Source organism: Ammodytes marinus (assembly GCF_949987685.1).
Source record: "Ammodytes marinus genome assembly, chromosome: 19".
Lineage (NCBI taxonomy): Eukaryota > Metazoa > Chordata > Actinopteri > Uranoscopiformes > Ammodytidae > Ammodytes > Ammodytes marinus.
In genome coordinates, this window is record NC_137223.1 from 9,682,385 (window position 1) to 9,707,239 (window position 24,855).

General features: G+C 41.4%; 2 protein-coding genes across 2 annotated transcripts; one reads left to right on the forward strand and one right to left on the reverse strand.

Moving 5' to 3' along the window:
- Positions 1-1,599: 1,599 nt before the first annotated feature.
- On the reverse strand, positions 1,600-9,153 carry hsp90ab1 (heat shock protein 90, alpha (cytosolic), class B member 1). Its single transcript, XM_080047907.1, has 12 exons — positions 9,040-9,153; positions 7,734-7,878; positions 7,337-7,543; positions 6,761-6,920; positions 6,265-6,398; positions 5,863-6,183; positions 5,594-5,759; positions 5,268-5,458; positions 3,554-3,701; positions 3,163-3,431; positions 2,238-2,571; positions 1,600-2,153 (listed from the first exon to the last, which is right to left on the reverse strand). The coding sequence occupies exons 2-12, from the start codon at positions 7,875-7,877 to the stop codon at positions 2,035-2,037; spliced, it is 2,193 nt and encodes a 730-aa protein (XP_079904033.1). The 5' UTR covers position 7,878; positions 9,040-9,153; the 3' UTR covers positions 1,600-2,034.
- Positions 9,154-12,404: 3,251 nt separating this feature from the next.
- rbm25b (RNA binding motif protein 25b) lies at positions 12,405-24,733 on the forward strand. The gene is made up of 17 exons (XM_080048138.1): positions 12,405-12,521; positions 13,055-13,158; positions 13,313-13,524; positions 13,722-13,779; positions 13,997-14,157; positions 14,355-14,540; positions 14,876-14,959; positions 17,509-17,786; positions 18,186-18,303; positions 18,479-18,568; positions 18,836-18,909; positions 19,326-19,476; positions 20,142-20,586; positions 22,136-22,425; positions 22,944-23,042; positions 23,135-23,182; positions 23,803-24,733. Exons 2-17 carry the CDS (start codon positions 13,077-13,079, stop codon positions 23,893-23,895), a joined length of 2,469 nt encoding a protein of 822 aa, XP_079904264.1. The 5' UTR covers positions 12,405-12,521; positions 13,055-13,076; the 3' UTR covers positions 23,896-24,733.
- The last annotated feature ends 122 nt before the right edge of the window (positions 24,734-24,855 follow it).

The following is a 24,855-nucleotide window of genomic DNA, read 5'->3' on the forward strand; positions in this document are numbered from 1 at the left end:
TCCCCCAAATGATTTCAGCTTACGATGCCTCACGCTTTCAAGGAACTTGCGTGTCCGGTGAATGGCTCTTTTACAACCTAGTTCTGTCCACCTGCTCCTGTTTAAACCTAATATTTGTTTCCCCCGTTTTAGCAGTTAATATGTTAACTTTTCCAAAATACTGATGAGAAGTGCAACATTTTATAACATGTTTTTGTGACACATTTCAATTGAATTAGATTTTAAATTAAAGTTAAACTGCCTAGCTTGCCAGTTGGGCTTAACAAGGGTGCCCAACCTAAGCAGACACAATGAAGTAGGCTACTTTCTATGGTTATCAAGCGCTGCGTTTGTTAATTCATGCTTCTCACCAATCAAATTAGTTTGAAAAAAAGTAGGGGAGAACGGGGTTGGTGGGAACATGTTTTACTGTAGTGTGAATTGCTCATCGCCAAAACATCTTTCAATAGTCATTCTGTTAGAAATAAAAATATACGTGTTCTTTAGCCTTATTTATGAAGGAAAAAATGCCATGGAGAAAGGTTTAAAATTCGGAATCTCGGCCTCAGTATTTATTTAAGTAAATTGACAAGGCAGGTTGATGTGATCACATCGAAGTTCAGAGAGAGAGAGAGAGAGAGAGAGAGAGAGAGAGAGAGAGAGAGAGAGAGAGAGAGAGAGAGAGAGAGAGAGAGAGAGAGAGAGAGAGAGAGAGAGAGAGAGCTCAGTTACAGATGCCCAGTTATGTTAGTTTTCGTCTTGCGTCCTCCTCTCACCCCAGGAATTCTTATCTCGCCGAGGTGCTAGAGGCCTTGTCAGTATCTATCTAGGAGTTCAGTGAACAAAAAGTCCTTTGTATTGGCTGCTACAGTTTTATTCCCTTCCGCTGGGAATAAAACTCCTTTCTCACATGAGATTTCATGTGAGCCTGTCCTTAGTCTGTCTTGCGTAATTATCAGTTAAAGACGTCAATATATATCTATTTATTGTTAGTTGATTATATCAAATCTATTTTTCTGTCAATTCCTACATTAAATTGAAGCTTAATGTGTTGGCTTGAAATGTGTATCCCTCTCATCTTCCAACTTATTGTAATGAAAAAGTAATTAATCAAAAACACCCTGACACATTGTGTCAAACCCCATAATGGGGCAGTTGTCACAATGGATAACAAGGTCCTATATTACGCACTTTTGTCAATTTTATATGGTACAACTACTAGCTGTAGTTTGATCTGGCTGTGCAAGACTTTTAAACACATATGCTGAAAAACACCGAGTAGAGTTGTCTGTGTGGGCAGCCAGTGCTGTGACACCAGCTCAGTGTTTCAGGAGGACAGGCTGGCATGAGAAGGATCAGTGAGATGAGCAGTTGTGCTCGGTCTTTATTAGGGTATATAAACTAGTGGGACACCTCCACCTAGTGGTCACCTGGAAGAACAGTCCTCAGTGAATAACATCAAGTCAAAAGGTAAGCCGCAAAGCCCATACGTTTAAAAATTATAAATAAAATGCTTCCACTTTAATTTAAAAAAACTCAAATTTAGCCATCAGGGTAGTGATTTCACACAATGTAGATGACTGTACCTGTGATATAAAGTCAAATACAACAAAGACAAAGTAAGGTATTACATCTTTAATTTTTTGCAAAACAAGACTTGGATTACAGACAAGCCTGAACTCAGGCAAAGGAATCTTACAGTCGTCTCTCCATGCAGCATGCCCATGTTGCACATGAGCAGAACCTCCCACAAACCCCTCCACCAGACCTGATCTGATAATGGAATGTACCATTCCCATGTTCACACATTTACCACTCCAACGTTTAAAACTCAGTGCAACAGGGTACTCGTTAAAACATATGTGCTGTCACCATGAACGCAAAAACCAAAACTGCTTTTCTTGAAAAGGGGTTTTGCAGAGTAATGCTCTGGACACAAGAGCAACACTGGTCCACAACACAACATGAATATTCGTTTTTGCAGTTACTGCAATTTTTAAGGATGAACAATTGAAAAGTGAGGCTAAAGTGTATTAGAAATCTGGGGACGAGGGTTTAATCCACTTCTTCCATGCGTGAAGCATCGTCTTCACCTTCGCCTTCTAGGGGAGGGATCTCATCTGGGGCAGCTGTAGAGGCGGCCTCCTCGATGGGGACATCATCATCATCGATACCTACAGACATTATACGTTAGCCATAAATACAATACAAGTAACAGTCAAGTAGAAAATACACATTGATGTGCTTTGTGTCCTTACCCAGTCCGAGTTTGATCATTCTGTAGATGCGGTTGGAGTGGGTCTGTGGGTCGTCCAGGGAGAAGCCTGAAGACAGCAGGGCGGTTTCGAACAGCAGAATGACCAGGTCCTTCACAGCCTTGTCGTTCTTGTCAGCATCAGCCTTCTGCCTGAGCGTCTCAACAATGGGGTGGTCTGGGTTGATCTCCAGGTGTTTCTTTGCCATCATGTAACCCATGGTGGAGTTGTCCCTGAGAGCCTGGGCCTTCATGATCCTCTCCATGTTGGCCGTCCAGCCGTAGGTGCTGGTCACAATGCAGCAGGGGGAGGACACCAGTCTGTTGGACACAGTCACCTGGTAGAGATGGAAGACGTTAAGGCTTAACACAACATGTACTATTTCAACTGCATGCAGACACAAAATTCAAGTTAATACTGCATGCACAACAGTCATGTTAGAAATAAATGCTCAAAACCAGCAAGACCAAGACAAATGTTACAAAAATAAAGTCACACCCTAGATATCTCAGCTTTTTATGAAATACAAACTGGCCAACAATATATTTAGACTATTTCAACTTCAGATTGTGTCCAAACGTTTTAGTTTCACATTCTGTTAAACTGGAAATGTTGCAAAAATGAAGACGGGCATCCGTTAGATCACACTCAAGTTACATTTTCAAAGGTTCCTAACTTTACATCGCCACAATCATTTGGAACAATCACTCTTCAAACCAAAACTCGTATCAAACTCATTCAGGGAACACAAGACTTGAGGGGCCTCCTTACGCTGTATGAACTCACCAGAATACAAGATTGGACCACTTACGAAACCTGTTACCAAACAAAATGCTGTCAACTGTAGTTGTAAATGTATAAGAACCTGAACCCTGTATGAAGGGAAATTGATGTCAACTGTAAAGTCAAACTCATTGGGATGACTGACCTTCTCCACTTTCTTGTCAAGGATCTCCTTCATGAGCTTGCAGAGGTTCTCGAACTTAGCCTTATCCTCCTCCATCTTTTTCTTCTCCTCCTCATCCTCTGGCAGCTCCAGTCCCTCCTTAGTGACAGAGACCAGGCTCTTGCCATCAAACTCCTTCAGCTGCTGGACACAGTACTCGTCAATGGGCTCCGTCATGTACAGGACCTCGAAGCCGCGCTTGCGGACACGCTCGACGAAGGCGGAGTTGGCCACCTGATCCTTGCTCTCACCTAAAGAGGGCAGATGATCAGCGTTACTCTGACAGATTTCTTGCCATCCTATTTTCTTTTTCTAATAAAAGAAAAATGTTACCAAGGTACACAAAGGCAGGTTTGCTAGTTGACGAACTCACCAGTAATATAGTAGATGGACTTCTGGTTCTCCTTCATGCGGGTCAGGTATTCTGTGAGGGATGTTGACTCATCTCCAGACTGGGAGCTTTGGTAACGCAGCAGCTCAGACAGCCTCTTGCGGTTTTGAGAATCCTCATGGATGCCGAGCTACAGACGGACGATAAATTATGATAAGCTCACTATAAAACAACCCATACAGCAGGAGCCTATACCACAATGCATGATTAATTGATAGGCCACCTTTATATAATGAAACCGAACTACTGTTAACTGTTCAAATAATTAAACTTCCAAGTGAGTGGGGCATTTTAAAACCAAATAAACTATTTATCTAGGACAACTTAGGTTTAAGCAAGGCTCAGTAAAACCACCAAAGTTATACTGCTTTGTGATGAAAGTCCCAGATGTGAATATAAAAAAAAGTTATCAGATGCACTATACAATACTATTCAGCATTTTTCCACAAATACAATCATGTGCAATACTAAAGTAACTGCACTACAGCACTAGGGTGACTAATCCATGGCACATAAGCATTGTACAAAGTGTAGTATAAAGAAATCCACAAGTATTAATTCTAACAACTATTCTTCAGCTCTATAGTTTCAATATCTCTGGCCATTAGTAAGCTAGGACTACATTGTTGAGGGATACAGCAACCACTAGGTTAAAGAAAAATAAATAAACCTTATGAATCCATGGAGATGCACTGGAGATTTTTGGAGTGCATTTTGAAAGAGGAATTGTCATTAAAAACTTGAATAAAAAACATAAATTAAAATCACTGCACGTTAGGGATGGCCATTTAGAATTTTCTTTCTTTTTCTTTAACCGGTTAACCACAAGAATTAATGGTTATCAACCAGTTAACCATTAAGATTTAATGTAGCCTATTTATAGTGAAATACATGAAACATTATAGCAGGGCTCCCGACCTTTTTTGTTCCAAAGACCTGCATATTAATTTAACATACATGTTGACATTCACACGGCACATTGTCTGTTGTGAGAAGAGGTCTAGTATGCGAATGTAGGAGCAGAAAGTGAAATAAGTGACTGAAAAGGGACATTTACACACACACACAGGCTTAGGGGATGGGTAGCCTACTGAAACCCGGTGCTAAGTAGTGCTGAGCACGGGGCAACATTTTGAAAGGCTGTAGTATTGATAAGCTCCGACGTTATCAGTACTGCATAACGGTACTTTACGCTTTTGTTTATGACGGAGTTTCGCTATTGGTCCTCGCACACAAGCATGGCAGCCCTCTCCGTCTGTGCAGGGGGCGGGCACTCACTGCCTGTCTGTCACTCTCTCACACTCACTGAGACAGTGATAGATGCAGGACAGCATCTACCTCAAGAAGGCTAATGCTAGCGCTATGTTAAGCTAGCGGGCGCCCACGCTGTTAATTAAATCATACAAACACATGGCAGGGGAGTGTTGTGACCATAAGTTGTGACTGGCTATCTTTCTGGGAGCTTACCATGGACCTATTATAAAGTTGAGCGTAGCGAGCCTACAAGACTCTTTTCATTCTTTACCGACAGTTGGCATTCTTACATCCGGTTTAGCGATATCAAAATAAGAGTCCGGATTTGAGAGAAATTAAAGTGATTTAGTTTTTTTAACCGTTTAACCTTTAGTATTAACCGGTTAAAGATCTTCTTAATGGTTAACCATGGACATCCCTACTGCACGTTATTTGAAAATACCTTGATGTTCTTGGAGAATCCTTCGTAGAACTTCTTGTAGTTCTCCTTGTCCTCAGCCAGTTCGGCGAAGAGCTCCAGACACTTCTTGACGATGTTCTTGCGAATGACCTTGAGGATCTTGCTCTGCTGCAGCATTTCTCTTGAGATGTTGAGGGGAAGGTCCTCGGAGTCCACCACACCACGGACAAAGTCTGGAGATGAACAAAAAACATGTGAACATGTCATTAAGTCTTTGTTTCCATCCATCAATACAGCTTTGTGTAGGGGAGGTATAGTCAGAGCGGTAGGGCAGAAAACATGGAGGGGAAAAAGCTACGTCAACTTACTCAGGTATTCTGGGATGAGCTCTTCACAGTTGTCCATGATAAAGACTCTCCTAACATAGAGCTTGATGTTGTTCTTTTTCTTCTTGTTCTCAAAGAGGTCAAAAGGTGCACGGCGAGGAATGAAGAGCAGGGCGCGGAACTCCAGCTGACCCTCCACCGAGAAGTGCTGTAAAGGGGTTTCAAGGACATCTTTAGGTTTTGCCTTCACTTAAGCCAGCGTTGGCCGAGACGTGAACGTGCAACAGCTACTATTGCATCGCAGGGTTTACCTTGACAGCCAGGTGATCCTCCCAGTCATTGGTCAGACTCTTGTAGAACTCTCCGTACTCTTCGTTTGTAATGTCGTCGGGGTTCCTGGTCCAGATGGGCTTGGTCTTGTTCAGCTCCTCCTGGTCGATGTACTTCTCCTTGATCTTCTTAGTCTTCTTCTTGTCCTTGTCTTTGTTGTCCTCCTCGTCGTCTGAGCCCACGTCCTCGATCTTTGGCTTGTCCTCTCCATCCTCCTTCTCTTCTTTCTCCTCCTTCTCTGCCTTCTCCTCCTCCTCCTCTGCCTCGTCGTCGCTGATCTCCTTGTCGCGCTCCTTCTCAACCTGCGTATCAAAATGACTTAAGTTTAATTTACTGACCTCCAAGTACATTTGAATTACCGGTAGCTAAAATCAAATACTTACAAACAGGGTGATGGGGTAGCCGATGAACTGAGAGTGCTTCTTGACGATCTCCTTGACCTTCTTCTCCTCGATGTACTCTGTCTGGTCGTCCTTCATGTGCAGGATGATCTTTGTTCCACGGCCGATGGGCTCGCCTAAGAACACAAATTGTACCGCCATAAGACTTTATCCAAAGAAAGTATTATAGGGGTTGAGGCTGACAGACAATCTCTACAAGGCGTCACTAAAAAAAGGTTTCAATATCTTCCAGTTGCACCATATATAGCCCCTTTCTGCCAAAATTTAACACTTTGATCTAGGTAAAGGCAAACAAAATGTAATAGTGCCATGATATTGAACCCCTTGATAAATCTTGTTTACATAGGGTCCTATGTTTAGGCGCCTAAATGATGCCCTAGCATGTCATAATCCTGTGTATAGAGCAAAATCAAGTAGCAGACTGTCAAATGTAGCCATAGCCACTGCTTTGATTCCATAACATTGGCAGGACACGTACCGGTGTCAACCTTGACTGTGAAAGAACCTCCAGCGGAAGACTCCCACACGTACTGCTCATCATCATTGTGTTTGGTGATGACAACCACCCTCTCAGCAACCAGGTAGGCAGAGTAGAAACCCACACCAAACTGACCAATCATGGAAATGTCAGCTCCAGCCTAAAAGGAACAGAGTTATTTAGAACTTCAGGATGCAGATGTCAATGGATTCACAATCACAATCAATCATCATAATTGCAAGTTCAAGAGGTCCAGATGTGCGAGGCATCAGTAACAGCACCAATCAGCGCACTTTACTGAATCATTAATTTTAGTGATTAATATCCAATCCTTTAATGTTACATTCAGTCACACATTCAGGTAGCAGCTTCTCATTTTAGGAGGCACTGATGTTTTTTGTGCTTTCTGCAAGCTGGTGTCTGTACAATGCTGAAGCAGCATAATTCTAAACTTGATTGGGACATCACCACTGCTATTGCAAATTAAGGTTAATCGTATATGGTGAAATAGAAGTCTTCTCTTGTCATGTGCAAATTTCCACATGCTGCAATCTTAACCGTGTTCCACTGTAGTACCTGCAGTGCCTCCATGAAGGCCTTGGTGCCAGACTTGGCGATGGTTCCCAAGTTATTAATCAGGTCGGCTTTGGTCATGCCGATTCCAGTGTCGATGAGGGTCAGGGTGCGGTCAGCTACGTTGGGAATGAGCTCAATTTTCAGATCCTTGCCACTGTCCAGCTTGGTTGGTTCAGTTAGACTTTCGTAGCGAATTTTGTCCAAAGCCTGTTAACACACAATGAAAAGATAACACTTTAGGTACAGCTATGAATGCATTCAAGGCCTTCTTCCGAAACAACAAAGACATATTAGCATAAAGACATTTCACAACTACTGGTATCTTTGAATTCACCATTATAACACAATTACATTGAAGTCAATAAAGTATTGTTAAGTATCAACAAAAACAACATACATCAGAGGCGTTGGAGATCAACTCCCTAAGGAAGATCTCTTTGTTGGAATAGAAGGTGTTGATAATCAGAGACATCAGCTGAGCGATCTCTGCCTGGAAGGCAAAGGTCTCAGCCTCCTCCTCTTGGTGCATTTCTTCAGGCATCTTGAGGGGGAAAGAAACAAATTAGCCAACTGCCTTTGGAATTAACAGTTCAATCACTTTAAGAGAACAACAACAATGATTCAGAAAAGAAGGTCACCATATTGCCTGAAAGGTTACAAAGGCGCTTAGTGTGAGATGCATGCCACTTCAATGCTTATTATTTCTGTTTATTTCAACATAACAGTTGGTAGTGGTACAATAAAACCATCCAGTCCCTAAGCCGATTTCATATAGTTGGACAGATGCCATGATGCGAGGGAAAAAAATTAAGCGGAAGTAGCATTTAACCAACATGGCGTCGTTAGACCAACAGACAATGGACTCCGCAAACACGTGCTAAGGAACGGGATACCGACGAAAACAGGGACGCACTGATGAACACGGCACAGCTTGTAGTTTCTGAATAAAACTGTATAAATATAGTTAAATTTAAAAACACACTTTAGTGACGACGACTAACCAACCTCACGTTAGTATAGAGCCATTAAATCACACGAACCAAAAAGCCAAAAGTGACTTAATTTGAGCATAAATAAGGCCACAAATAATTAGAGTAATTATCATGGACATTCAAAGAAAGTAATTTATCCAAGTCATTTTTTTTTGGTGGCGTAGCAGTTGAATAGACGTTAACAGACAAACGACTAACGTTACCAACTGAAATCGAAACGGTTAAGGTTAACTTTACCGTTGACTTGGTTAACGTCAAATGTGTAGGAGAAAAACATTTTATCTTTAAAATGTTCTTTTCCATCGAGTGTTTATTCCTTTTACGCCCATCTCCTTTCATATAAACCGATTCAGCTATGTCATCTTTTTTACCACACCTGCTTTGGTGCAACCAAAGCCTGGCCTAACAGTGCGGCGCAGTGTGTGCCGCATTTAAATAGCTCGGCATTAAAAAATAAATAAATCACAATGTGCGAAAATCTGTCTAGATTAAACATTTGTGTAAAAAGGTTGCGAACAGACAAAGTAAATACACGAGTTAACTAGCTTCAACATTAGCCCACGAGATGGTTGTGATGCTGAGGTTGTCGTGACTCATGAGCTCCCATCGAAGATATATCTAACACTTTCTCAGTGATTTCAAGGCGAAACTCAAATATTAAAAGAGGATAGTGTGTTCGACTTGTGATCGAGAATACTCCTGTACGTACCTTTTTTTAATTCCGTTGACTTATCTTGAAAAAAATGCAACCATATATATTATCCCCTTCTGCTCTCTGACGCAGGGAAATGGAAAGGGACTTCCTTTTAACAGACCGGAATCTTTATACACACTCCTTTCAGTGTGCGGTCGTATCCATCCGCGGTGCACCATCCACATAAAACAGTCAGGAAAATAACACTTTTGCCGACGGTAACAATATGCTGCCATAAAATAAAATAGTGTTGAAATGACCGTATAAAGACGTAGTGAATAAACATAATAGATAGGCTAAAGATGGAAAGATACACAAGATACCACATTTTTAATGACAGAATAGGTGCCATAATAGCTGCCGTATATCCTCAGGGCAGATCTGTATTGATTTAAGTGGTCCATTAGGTGCAAATCACAGGTAGATCGTTTATTGTATAGAAAAGAGTGGGGGTCTATTTAATCCGATGGAAGAATATTTCAAAAACAGGAGGGTGTACTTCGTTTCTTCTAGCACTTTCCATGAAAAACCCGCCTAAAGTGACGTCACGGCGCGTCAGATGCAGCCCTCGCACTACAGCTGCTGTGCAATGAGAACTAGTACCTACAACAAAAACACCATGGTAACCAACAGCTTCAACGTTCTGTTGCAAAATTAGCTAAGAAAATCCTTGATAGGAGGGTGGAAATTTTCAGCATGGATGAAATATATAGCCTAATGATAACTTATATAAACAAAATGTTGGCTTGCAGATTTATAAGAATTTTAGCATAGGCTAAAAACAATGCAAAAGGCCTACAACTGGGTGAAATTCGCATTTTAAAGGAATGAATAGGCTAGGTTAATGAAGGCGCAGGGGCTCTGGGTTATTATAACGTGATGATATTTGTAGGCCTATAGCCTAATTCACAAACAAATTATTAGGCTAATATTTTTGAATGTCGACAAATCAAGGAATGGAGAGACAATTATCCTGATATGTAAACCATAGGGTTTAAACCGTAAAGCCTTCAGTTGCATTAATTAATTTAATCAATGGCCTAAAGGCTACTGCAATCAGCTGGCACAGTAGGCCTATTATAACGGTTTTAAGTTCCTAAGTTTAAACACTAGGCCCTATACCTTTACTTTTTTAGGGACTATACTCTTACCTCTTCTCACCCTGCAAGGCCTCAAACTACCAATTCAACTCCTGCCAGGTCTTGTCAACTGAAGAAATATTCAGATGACTCAACTGTTGTGGGGTGTGTCAGTGCTGGGCAGGAGACAGAGTACAGGGAATTAGTTGACAGGTTTCTCGAAATTACGATGAGGGAGATGGTTGTGGATTTTGAGAGGCCCAAAAAAAAGTCACCTAAGGAGTTAACCTAAGCAAATAGGTAAGAGCATCAGTGATCAGTCCAAACCTGAAGTCATTAATATGTTTCAGTTAGCAACACGTTATTTAACCCTAACTGATGCAGTGAAAAGCTTCTTATTTTTTAAACAACAGTGTGGTAGACATGCTGTGGTCTTGCAAATAGTGGCTTGCAAAAGTATTCATACCCCTTGAAATGTTCCACATTTTGTCACAAAACGTGGTTTTATTTATTTTTCATAAATAAAAAACTGAAAAGTGTGGCGTGCAAAAGTTTTCAGCCCCCCTGAGTCAATGCTTTGTAGAACCACCTCTGCCATTACAGCTGCAAATCTATTGGAGTATTCCTCTACCAGCTTTGCACATCTACAGACTGATATATTTTGCCCATTCTTCTTTGAAAAATAGCTCAAACTACAGATTTAGTATCAGATTGGATGGAGAGTGTCTGTCAACAGCAATTTTCAAGTCTTTCCAGATATTCTCAATTGTTTTTAGGTCTGGACTTTGACTGGGCCATTCTAACACATGACTATGCTTTGATCTAAACCATTTTATAGTAGATCTGGTTGTATGTTTAGGGTAGTTTTCCTTCTGGAAGGTGAACCTCTGCCCCAGTCTCAAGTCTTTTGCAGACTCTAACAGGTTTTCTGCCCTGTATTTGGCTCCATCTATTGTCCCATCAACTCTAACCAGCTTCCCTGTACCTGCTGAAGAAAAGGACCCCCATAGCATGATGCTGCCACCACCATGTTTCACCGTGGTGATGGTGTCTATAGGGTGGTTTGTAGTGTTAGTTTCCGCTATTGCATTTTGCATTCAGGCCAAAAACTTCACGTTTGGTCTCATCTGAATATGCATGGCTTTTGGCAAGGGTTGGAGGAAGGTGCTCTGTTTAGATGAGATCAAAATTGAAGTTTTTGGCCTTAATGCAAAATGCAATGTGTGGTGGTTTTACAATGCATTGACTCAGGGGGCTGAATACTTTAGCACGCCACACTTTTCAGTTTTTTATTTATAAAAAAAAAATCTAAAACCACGTTTCATTTTCATTCCACTTCACAATGTTGCGCCACTTTGTGTTGGTGTATCACATACATTCCCAATAAAATAAATGTACGTATGTGGTTGTAACGTGACAAAATGTAGAACATTTCAAGGGGTATGAATACTTTTGCAAGCCACTGTATGTTACTCTGTTTCAGAAGGGTCAAATTATTGGCCAGCATCAAACATAGCAAACTACTCAGTAGAAGATGCAAATATTAAGATGGGTTAAGAACTGTCCAACGCATGATTAAAACCTGGATAGATAGTGGTGAACAATCATCTTCAAGGAAGATATGTTCTTTAATGATCAAGATGTGAGATCACACAACATTTGGTGGAATCAAAATGTAAAATATCAACAGTAGAACTCCTGGCTATGTTTAATAGTGAAAGTAAGAACATTTCCACATGCACAATGCGAAGAGAACACAATGGATATGGACCATACAGCTGTGTAGCCTAAAGAAAACCACCATCAGACAGTGGGGCTTATGAAGAAATGTTTCAATTTGCTAGTATAGGGAGCATAAAGATTCGACTGTGTGGAGCAATGGCAAAAGGTTGTGTGGTCTGATGAGACTTTTGACCCTGTTCCAGAGCGATGGGTGCATCAGGGTAAGAAGACAGGTGGATGAAGTGATGCTCCTATCATGCCTATAGTGCTTTCTAGCCTGTTGGGACAGTGTATGGTCTGGGGTTTCAGTCGGTCAGGATAGGCTCAGCAACCTATATGTGCAAAAAAAAACTTATCAAAATGTGCTACACAACGTACCGTAAGTAAAGCTAAAGATGATGCAAATCATTTTTTTGAATTTTTTTTGGCCGGGCAGTAGCCTATTATTATAAATGGGCCTACCATGCCATTATTCCTAAGCTCCGTCCCGCGGCAAAGACCCATGGACATATGAAGACAGACCTGACAAACAAAACAAGCGCGCTCGCCTTCTGGTGCGTAATGCGCCTGCGTCAATGTTTTCGAAGGCCCGTGACTAGCCGGCGTGCTAATCAAACACACGGAACGTTACAAAGATTTTCTTAATCAATAATCTCCTGATAGCGGGGCTCATCAGTCTGTACACACCTTAAATCGGGGTACGTATATATGAACATCTCCATGTTTACTCCATACTCATAGTTGGCCCGTTAAAGTGAGTTTGGCTTGTTGTAGCTAATGTTAGCTTAGCCTGATTTAGTTGTGCCGGGTTCTGTAGCGTGCTTAATGCTAGGTTTAGCTAACTAAGCTGCTAGATTTTTTTTTTAATATAACTTAAATTGGGGTTGAGATATTAAGTAATGAAGTAATCAAAAACGGTAATATTACATCATCAGTGGGGCTGAATTATATCGGGTTAGTGAATGCTACCGCACTAAGCTAAGCTAACTTAAAGAAGTGCTATAGATGAATAGGAAAAAGTCACAAATAAATGTCAGAATTGTGACTTGCCGAATCAACATTACCGACACACTATGGCAGGAGTTTCCTTTGTATCCTCTTTACGGAAATAAGTTAACATGTAGACGTGTAAAGTGCTTTTCTAATTTTGAATTAACATTGTTTATCCAAGTGTGAGTTAAGGCACATCATGCGTTAATATTTATGGCTGTCGTCGCTGTTCTTTCATCAGGTCGCTCCGATTCACACCCACGATGTCCTTCCCTCCTCATTTAAACCGGCCGCTGTTGCCCCCTCCCGGGATGCCTCATCATCAGTACGCTGGTTTCCCCTCAGGTATGCAACTATAACTGTCACAAAGCTTTCATATTTGTAACTAGAATCCTACAGATATAGAATCCTATATTAATCAACTATTTCCAAGCAATATTTGTGATCATTCCAAACTTCCTTGTCTCTGGTTGATGGTCATTTCCTTTGGCTGTTACAGGAACTCCAATGATCCCAGTTCACATCATGACTTCCGCCCCTACAGTGATGCTTCCTACGTTGTCAGTGGTCAGTAAGCCTCCCGTCCATAGGAAGGACCTCGCTGCTCTGCGAGCCAAAGAGAACGACGCCAACAGCGGTCCCACTACCACAGTGTTTGTGGGGAACATATCAGAGAAAGCTTCAGACATGCTGATCAGACAGCTGCTGGCGGTAAGGGACAGGGACAAATATTACATGTAGGGTTGAGCTAAAGTATTGATTTGATTCTATAATCTTTTCAAGCAGACAATATGTATATATACCTGTTGAACCTGTGAATCTTCTGCTGTGGCATTAAAAAAAAAAGGAAGAGAAAGCCGCATCTGCTCGAGTCATGAACTCTTCTTCCCTTTGTGCTTGTGTTATAGAAATGTGGAATTGTTCTAAGCTGGAAGAGGGTCCAAGGAGCGTCTGGCAAGCTTCAAGGTAATTCTTAATACACACATAGAGCACCATTAGTTCAGGAATTGCATTCATTGATGCCTAACTTTGGTGGCCGACTGTAAATACACATAGGATTTGACCTAATACCAAGCAGGAAATACTATTTTAATTGGTATGTCATCCTATTAAATCATACATGATATATTAACATATATGAACCTGCCTTAATGTCTTATCCCCATGCCAATATCTATTGCAGCTTTTGGATTTTGTGAGTACAAGGAGCCAGAGTCCACGTTGCGATCATTGCGGCTGCTTCATGACCTGCCCATAGGAGACAAAAACCTCTTGGTGAAGGTGGACGCCAAGACAAAGGCTCAACTGGACGAGTGGAAGGCCAAGAAAAAGACTGCAAACGGGGTACGATTCTCTTTCGGAGATTTACTGGTTCAGAGTGTGATCGGGAGTTTATGATGCACCTCCTTCAAGAACTCCTGATCGCAATCTTAGATTTCTCAAGGGATTTATTGATAATTGCATCATTTCGTACAGTGACTAAATCTGACAATTTGATACCGGCGTTGACACTTGCATTTCTTTTCTTTCTGTACTGGCAGGATAAGAAGGCAGACGACGTAGGAGATGAGGAGGAAGAAGTTCTAGACGAGGAGACCAAGAAGAAGGATCAGATCACTAAAGGTGCTATCGATGGACTGATGCGGGAGTACGCTTCTGAACTCAACGCCCCTTCACAGGATGATGACTCCCAGCGAAGAAAGAGAAGAAGGGAGAAAAAAGAAGAGGTATTTAACCGCTCTTCTCTTGAAACTTAAAGGTGGAGTCGGTGATTCTGGACAACGTTTGTTGAGAATCACTTTTTTAAGTCATAAGCAAACAAATGGTATGTAAAGAAAAGGGGCCCACTGTAGCTAGCAACATGTCCGTTTACAGGGCCTAGGCAGTATATTAACGCTTGAAATGTTTTCAGTGCACACACACAGCAAGCTGATTGTAAAGAGATATTCATTGATTTTTACAAAAAAAAATTGACAACAAGCATGCTCTAGAATCGCTGCCTCCAACTTTAAAACAGAACGTGTTAATTGACTCTTTTCTTTGGCGTTTCTTTTTCCTCTAGGACGACATTAACGCTATTGACATGGAGGACGACAAGAGAGACCTGATTTCCAGAGAGATTAGTAAATTTCGAGACACTCACAAGGTAAAGTGGCTCCTTTGATCTTGTAGTTGACATTCCAGGTTTTTGGACCGCAGCAGCTCACATAGTTCACTCCCAGAGCTTGCACATTTAGCCGACACTTGCCTAGCTTTTCTTGATCTCAGTGACATGCATACTGCACCACAAATTGGCACCCCTTTTAAAAATTCACACGAACCAAACATCTTCAATTGGCCAGTATAATATGAAATGTTTCATGTTCAATGTTCCAACACTGTTAAGTAGGCAGACAGCTAGTATTATTGTCACCTTTCTCAGGCCTGACTTGACACCCGCGACCACCATAGTCAAACTATCTAGGTGTGACCATTTATAGATCCATACTTCATTCATCACACAAAAATGCATGGAGACGATGTAAAGTTACTCAAAAGCTAATCTATTCATTAAACCCCACCATTATGATAGTGATCATATGGTGACTAAAGCAAGATGAATCTCAGAGCTTTGGAAAAAGTTACGAGGATAGGATGTAAGTATTTGCCTTTATTTACTATATACATATGATGGGCGTCCCCCCCTTGAGAACTTGCATAGGGGCAACTGTGCTGCACATTTGTGTGTGTGCTTCAGGGGCTTTTGATGGTCTTAATTCAGCCATCGATTGAACCATTTGATAATACAAAAGTTCTTCCCAACCGTTTTGGTCTTGACTTTGCTTAGGCCCCCGAAAACTTGAAAGTCGGTGAACCTTTGCGAGTCCTCTTTAAATGATGGTCTGTCTTAATTTGTGTTCATGTTGAAGCACAAGGACTCTTGTCAATATAACCACTGCAGTGACTTTGGCTGTAGCTTTTATTATGCTAGTGTGGGGGGGGCGCCCTCTCCACAGCAGTACGCTGATCTGAAGACTGAACAAGGTATGTGTGCTCTCTGGATGTGTTGTTGTTGTGTGACTTCTTCCATTTCTTCTTCCACGTCTTATTACCTCCTTATTCAAAATAGATCACTTAGTTCATGCATTGGTTTAAACTCTGTACAGAACCAAACACAAACACACAGTTCCACATTCTCTACTTTATCTAAGAAAACATATATATATATTGAGAAAACCAGGTCCAAAGTTTAAACCAAAAACAATATATTTCTCCGGCTTTTAAGAATTACAATTACAGAAAAAGTTGTAGCCTCTACAGACGATGCTGAATATAAATTGCACTGTCTGATGACTGGATTTTAATAGCAAAATTATGATCTACTGCTCAGAGCCGTGCAGTCGGTTAAGTATTTATTATGCAAGCTCCCGGTACGCCCTTTACAGAGGTAAGTAAAAGAGACACCAAAATGGACCCAAAATTAAACACGTAACATGATTTGAGTTGAGGCACATACGTTCTAATAAATAATAGTTAACCCTGATCTAGTTAAGATTGAAATTTTAAATATTATTTGTAACATCTCCCAACTTCATTCTAATATCATAACTTTCTTTCTCTTGTTGCGTTACACACAAGGCTTTACGTTCTGTCTTTGTTTCTTGCTGAAGACCAGCTGACTGCCTGTGGCTGCATATTTTATTTACATAAAATGGAGTTAATTCTGCTGTTGCATGTACTGTACATGACTGTTTAACAGCATGAGTGCCCACAAAGTGATGGCAATGCAGTATTCCAAGCTTAGTTTTTTTGTGTGTTTTCAGTAGTCTTAATACAGAATGCCACATAGACCCAAAGCCTTGCGTGTAATGCCCTCGAAGGCAGAATTGGGATGCTTGTGTGTATGCGTGTGTCTTAAGTCATGAGGCTTGAAGAGCTGCTGAAGACTCCTGCAGGGGTAAGACTGCTTCTACAATTTCATTTATCTGTGCAGACATGTAACTGATGTTTGTTATGTTTTTGATTTTAGAATGCCATGTAAAGGTTGTTGTTTTTGATGATGAGCCAGACAGATTCCCATAACGTTTTTCCCCTTGTATACTGTGTGACCTGCTTTCCTCCCAGGCCTAACTTAAAAGGCTTGTAGGGGCAGCGAAGGGCTGAGTCCGTAGTTCAACACCTGTAAGTCACAACCAACTAGTTCAACAACAGACTGACGCCTGTTATTTTTTTCTGTTTTTGATTTCCTTGTTCTGGGAGGAGAGGACTCTTAAGGAGAGAAAAAAAGCTTTGTCTTTTGCGGCGCCTTTTTCTCGTTACGAATGCCTCAAGATGAACGTGTTCCACAGATCATTTTGACCATTTTAAAGTGGTTTCCAGTTAAATTGTTTAACCAAAATGTAGTTTACACTGCAAGTTTAAAGCAACAAATTACAGCTTGTTGCTTTAGTTAAATAATACTGCTGTCTCTCGGTGAGGGAGAGCCTTTTTGATCCTCCCAGGTTTCCCCCAAGTTAGGATTCCAGCTTCTATACAAGCTTTGCACTGATTAGTATAGGGCATGTTCCCGGTATGAAACCTCTCCCCTTTTTTAATGTATATATATATATATATATATATCTGGAAACCACTTGATCTGTGCACGGTAGCAAATTGACTGGAAAAGACTGGACCTGGCTTGGCATTGGCTAAACCCGTGTGTGTTTTGCTCCTCAGAAACTGGAGGAAGAGAAGGACAAGCGGGAGAAGGAGCGGGGGGAGTTTGAGAAGGAGCGGCGGGATCGGGAGAAGGAGCGCGAGCGGGAGAGAGAGCGCCGCGACCGCGACAGGGAGAAGGAGCGAGAGAGGGAGCAGCAGAAGGAGAGAGAGAAAGAGAGGGAGAGAGACAAAGACAAAGACCGCAGGACCAGAGAGAGAGACAGAGAGAGAGACAGAGACTGGGAGAAGGACAGGAGCCGCGAGAGGAGCCCCCTCGATCAAGGCAGCCGATCAAGGTGGATGAAAAAAACAGCTTTTATAGTGGTTGATAGGGGTGTGACGATATATCTCACGAGACTAAACACAATATTGAGTTTACGATAAGGAGACGAGACTGTATTGTTACACTATTTTGTTGTTGTTGTTGAAAACATCAATGAGGAAATATATCACTGGAAAAATAGTCCTTTTTTTATTTTGAAAGTCAGTCAAAAAATTAAAACAGTGCAAGTCCTTTTTTGGTATTCCAATCTCACAACTTTTTGGGACAATGTGGGCATGTGTAGACTATGGTCGATTGACACCTTCTGTCGCTCCTGTTAGTTTTTTTATGCACAACCTACACTCTTACCCTCTCGTATATTGGTTCCCTTTTAGATTCATTATTCTTACCTTTTTTTTTTACGTTTTTGTAGAGAGATGAGTCGAGACCGAGACAGAGATAAGAAACGAGACCAGGACGACGAAGAGGTGTCGTATGAACGCAGGAAGCTGGAGAGGAAACTCCGAGACAAAGAGGCGGCCTATCAGGAGGTAGGGACGGGCTGTGTGAGGTCACGGAAAACCAAATGAGACAAACCAATCATATTTCTGTATTTCAGGTGTACTAACATTGAAACAATAGGTGTATTGCTCTTTTGTTTTGCTCGGTGTGCTGGAATATAATTGTATGTGATCGTGGCTTACCTTCATACTGTTGTGACTACAGCGTCTAAAAAACTGGGAGCTCAGGGAGCGCAAGAAGGCTCGGGATTACGCTAAGGAGTCCGAGAGAGAAGATGAGCGCAAAAGAGAAATGGTGAGAGAGAGGGTTAACACGGTGACCAAACACCAAACACTTAAACTCTTTGTGAACTTTGTGTACATGTTGAAATTGACCAAGTTTCACCCTAAACCTAAAACAATACATTAAGGTAGTCAATTGTACTAAAGAATATATTTGAGATTTGAGTTATTTTTTTGTGATTTTTATCATTTCATTCAGTTAGCCTTACAATGTTATTTGTAATCAGAATTAGATGGTATTATTCAGGAGAAATTTCAGTGCGGTCCTGTGTGTTTTCAGGTGAAAGAGGGCAAGCGCCTGAAAGAGTTCCTTGAAGACTATGACGATGACAGAGATGACCCCAAGTACTACAGGTAAAGAAATATGCTGCAGTGCTTTTTATTTTACCTAGACCAAATGGATTAAAAAATATATATGAATATGAGATCAATTTCAATCAATGCCCCCATGTGCCCCTCTTTCAAAAAGGATTTGCATCTAAAAGGCATCTCTTAAACAGCTTGAATGTGTGGATGTGGGTAGTTTAAGACCAAACAATTATTCACATTAAGTGTCAGAAATGCTAGGAAACCAAATGTATGTGAATGTATTAAAACTAAACGTTCAGCGATTATTTTCCTTGGCTCGGTTGGTCACATCCGAGCCGCGTGGCATCCCAACATGCTGCAGCAAAGCAGATGCTGTGTGACCCAGATCTGACTTGTAGCAGCAGCAGTGCAGCACTGTGGCTTTTGTTCTGAAGGCTGTCATGCTCCGTGTTGACCCCTAGGGGCAGTGCGCTGCAGAAGCGTCTCCGAGACCGGGAGAAGGAGATGGAGGTGGACGAGCGTGACAGGAAGAGAGAGAAGGAGGAGCTGGAGGAGATCAGACAGAGGCTGCTAGACGAGGGACATCCAGACCCAGACGCAGAGCTACGCAGGGTAATGGCTTTGTAATGTCTCTCATAAAGAATATCAGAATGTGTTGATGTGCCTATATCTGCAGGGAGCGGACACATACTGTCTATCGTCTTTTTTTTTTTTGAAGGTCACTTTATCATCCCAGTGGTTAGGCATCTGTGCACATCTGCAGTGTCCAGCTTTCATTGGCTGGCTACGTTCCAAAAACTGCATACTCTTTTTTTTTCTATTCTACATACTACAGCTGATCATAAACAGTATTTAATTAGCATGCAGCACGCACACAATTGGGACATACTTATAACTTATTTATTCCATCATAACATCGCGCCTCGAACTTGCCTCTTGCTTATATTATCGATTGCATCACTAGTTGTTTTTTTGCTCCGTCGATGTGACGTCACATTTGGTGCGGTCTGGATTGATAGTCGGAATCACCCCCCCAAAAAAAGCATGCTGAATTCCAAACTGATAATCTCGACCTGATGTGGTAGGGCATCCGGGTATTTTTTTAAGCATGCTGCATCTGAACACAAGAATGATGACATCCTAATTTTTTTTACCATACTAAATAGCAGGGTATTGGAACACAGGGATTGTCTATTGGCCTTCATTTTTCTTCAAAACACCGTGATTGGTTGGTTCATTTTTTTGTGTGCATATCTCCTCCTTTTGTATTGGTCCAGATGGAGGAGGAAGAGGAGGAGCGTCTGAGACAACCTCCCATCGTCCCAGAGCCGGAGCCCGAGCCGGTACGAGAACGGGAACGTGATCGGGACCGGGAACGCCACCGGGGCTCACGAGAGCAGCGGGACCGTCGGCCGGAGCAGCAGGAGAGGCCGGAGGATCGCCCGCCGCGGCCCCACCAATCAGACGAGGAGGTGGAGGAGGGAGAGGAAGAGGACTTTGATCACGACCAAGAGAACGGCGACGTCACACAGCCGTCCCTGAAGCCCACCATGCGGCCAATCACGTCGGCTCCCTCCGTGTCGTCGGGCAGCGGCGGCGCGTCGCCCAACACGCCCGCTGACGAGTCGCCGTGCGGCATCATCATCCCCCACGAGAACTCACCGCCAGACGCACTGCCACAGGAGGAGCACCGGCCAAAGATCGGCCTCAGCCTCAAACTGGGTGAGTCTGAAATACATATATATATATAAATATATGTCCCTGTTACATGCCATTTAGTGCATTTGTCAATTAGTCTGTACACTTTTTTACATATAAATTCAAAAAACAAAATGCTCACAAAATACAGAAAACCAAATACTCCAAACTTACTGAACTGGCTCCCTGACCCTAACATTTACCCATGGGCATGTGAGTCTTTGCTGCTTCTTTCTGTTCATTTTATTCTATATGGTTTTTAGGTTCTTACCTTTGGGCTTCGGGAAATCTGAAAACCTTAATTGAGAAAATAACTTGCAGATAAATGTGCAACCTTACATTTCAAGTTTAATAATAATATTGCTAGATCATTCAAAAAGAGCTTCTTTCCAGATTTTGTAAATGAAGGTTTTCCATATTTTTCCACTGATGGTATTCTACATAGCCCAGAATGAAGATGCTGTCGGTAGCTTACAGTACAACGTCCTCCTTCAATGGATTTGTGTCATTTGAGAAACCACCCACCTCACAGCATTGTTCTGCTCTTCTCCCACACATTCATCTAGAAACACTTACAAAGCATTCTTTGTTATGATTGCTCTCTCTCCAACTACATGTAGGGCGCACCAAGAGTTCTATTTCCAGTGGATATTAAAATGTAATATGGGTAATGTAGGAAATGACAAATACAAGGCAGAAATAAGGAAAGTAGCTGAACATAATGTGGAACATGCCACATGACAAATATTAACAAGATGCAACTGCAACATTTCTAAAGGGTTGCATCATTAATTTGATCATTCTGGTGATCATACTACCATTAATGGTTTGATACTTTTTTTTGTTGAGATACTGACATGAAAGGAAAATATCAATTTATTAAGGTTTCAGTCACTGCAGCTGCATCATTTTAAAAATAGCTTTATCATGTGGGGGCAGCTGTGGCAAATGGGTAGGGCGGCGTTATGAATGTGTGTGTGTGTGTGTGTGTGTGTGTGTGTGTGTGTGTGTGTGTGTGTGTGTGTGTGTGTGTGTGTGTGTGTGTGTGTGTGTGTGTGTGTGTGTGTGTGTGTGTGTGTGTGTGTGTGTGTGTGTGTGTGTGTGTGTAATGGTAACGTGGGAATGTGCACAGGTCTCCCTCGAAAATGAGACTCTGGTCTCAATGGGATTACCTGTATATATTAAGGTTAAAAGATTTTTTTTAAAAGGTCAGAGAAGTGAACATTTTCGAAGGTATATTCTCATAACAGAATAAAAAACTGTCCTCACAGAAAAATGTGATCATTGGAACACTGTTTGAAGTTGGCTTCCTGAAAAGTTACTGTTTCACTCTTGTTGTTTACAGCAGCAGGGCCTACAGTTTGGTTTACAAAACATATTCCAGTCTTACATTTGGTTCCAGGTTCCTCCAAATAAGTTTTGATTAATGATGATATTATTAAATAATTCTAAGAATGACCTGTAGAGAAAAATGTTTTGTAAACTAACTGCAGGCTCAAATGCCCCCTCCTCTGAAACTGCATAGTGCACCTAGTTCAAGTCCAGCGTATTCATAAAGCTCACTGTTCTCCAGGTGCCACAGGAAGCCCCAGTCAAGCCAATGCAGTCAAGAGGAAGAAGCTTCCGGTGGACAGCGTCTTTGACAAGTTTGACGAGGAGGAGGCCGACGAGCAGCCCAGGAAGAGGAAGCTGGTGCCTCTGGACTACGACGATGACAAGAGCCTGGGCGTGGACGGGGCGTCCAACATCAAGGGGGCCGACACCGAGGAGAAACGCAAACAAGTCAAGAGTCTGATCGAAAAGATCCCCACTGCAAAGCCCGAGCTCTTCACCTACCCACTGGACTGGACCATGGTGGACACGGTGAGGAGAGGGAGAGAGGATCAATGTGTTGTTCCATTGGATTTGTCTTTATAACATGTTAAGGGACAAGTTAAAGGTGGCGTCAGCAATTCTGGAGAATGTTTGTTTGATTTTTTTCTTTTTTTGTCAATCTGGTATTATCTCCTCATGATCTGCACTGTCAGTACTGTGTGTGTGCGCTGAAAATAAATCTGGTGTTATATTACACATCCTATGGCTCTGTGAACAGGTATGTAAACAAAGGCAATCCACATTAGCTAGCAACATGGTTGTTTACAGAGCCTAGGCTGTGTATCAACACTGATTTTTTTTTCAGCACACACACAGTATGGACAGGTAAACAAATCGTGAGGAGATATTCACTGATTTTGATAAAGTGATTTTGACCACAAGCATTCTCCAGATCGCTGACTCCATCTTTTAACTAGTGCATTTTACCCCCAATAACACCGTTAAGTCATTCAGAAATAGTATGAGATGTTTACACTACTTCTAAAGCAAAACCTTTTTTTTCTTAGACGTTAATGGATCGACGTGTGCGGCCTTGGATCAATAAAAAGATTATTGAATACATTGGAGAGGAAGAAGCAACGTTAGTGGACTTCGTCTGCACCAAGGTAACGGTCGTGTGATCGTCTTAACATTCCACTCCATTCAGACTCGGAGGCAAAGTGAAACAAGAAATGATTTGTGTTTTTGTCTTTCCCAGGTGATGGCTCACAGTATGCCTCAGAGTATCTTGGATGATGTTGCCATGGTGAGTAATGGAATGGATGGTTTCTGCCACTCGCACTGTTCGCTGCATTCATTTTGTTCATGTTGCACAGAATTATTAACGACCTCACTCATCTCCATAGATATGAATTCATGTGTTCTACCATTTTCGTTGCTGGATAAATTGCCTATAATTATTATTATCAGTCAAATTATTGGTCAATCGACAGAAATATTTTTATTAACAACGAATCATTCAAACTGTTGGTAGTTCAACCTTCTTGAAGTGAGAATTTGCATCTTATAGCAAAGTGGGTAATCTCAATTTTCTTTTGACAAACATTTGAATTTTTGTTTGTAGGCGAAATTATAATATGCCAATTTTAATGTTCTTTTGAACTCACAGGAAAATAAACTTCAGATGAATCAATAATGTAAATAAGCTAGAGTTGCTTTTAAAATTAAGAAAATAGATCCATTTCTACAGATTTTGTGATCGTCTACATTTTTGTGAATATGTTTGATAGTCAGGAGATGACAGGAATTAAGGGATGTTGCGGGTCACCGTTGGCATCATATCCTAAAACACGGACAATGTTTTCATCTAATCTAGATTCTTGATTTCTAACTCTGCATAACTTTCCTTTTTGCTTCTGTTTTTAGGTACTCGATGAAGAAGCTGAAGTCTTCATAGTGAAGATGTGGAGGCTACTCATTTATGAAACTGAAGCAAAGAAGATCGGACTGGTGAAATAAGCAAAAAAAACATCACAAAATGAAGATAACTTTTTTTTTTCTTTCTTCATACAATGTGTATAATAGTGTTGCGCAATTATGTCACCCCCAAACAAAGCGACTTGTCCAAATCCGCACAGACTGTAACAGCAGATACTGCTCACTCTCACATTGGCGCGAGTTGTCCAGGTCGTGCTGTTTGTTTTTTCCACCTCAACATTTCTCAGGCTACGTTCGCCTCCCTTCTGTTTGCAGGTGCTGACTGTGTCGATGTGCTTTTGTGTAGATACGGTATGTCATTATTTGACTGTGATGAAATAATTCTGAGAGGAAACTGAACGACGAACACCCAGGATGATTGTTGATTGTTGGCGTTTAAGTTCCCATGGTCCTATATGTTGTTTGTATACATGCCAACACAGACTTTGTGGGAAGAGTTGTCGCCAGTTTCATGAGCTTATCTTTGAAGTCTCTACATTTTGGTTAGTTAACTTGAGAGTAGAACTGCAACAAGGATGTGATATTTTTTACTGGGTTATTTATTCAAGGTTTGAACACAACTCTTGATGTATTTTTTCCACCCAATTGAGGAAACAGATTAAGCTTAAGTTTTACTTTAAACATTCCTGATAAAATGTCTTCAGAACGTCTCAGAAAGATCACCTGTCATTTTAAATGTGTCTGCTGACGGGACCCACTGAATATACTGGGTGGTGACATCCCTGCAGCTGTGAAAGCACACACACATACGTCAACCACTAAAAGGAAAAGGAGCCAAGAACGGGAAAAACAAGGATTTGAAGATGCTCTCCATTTGTTTTTGTATTGGTGAACATTTGAATAAAATTGATTTTTATAACCGCTTGTGGACCATTTATTGCTTTTCTCACACCATAAGCTTTTTTTATGAAATCACTTCCATTAACTGATATAAATTTGTATTGTAACAAAATAATCTAAAGCAACAGAACACATTAGACC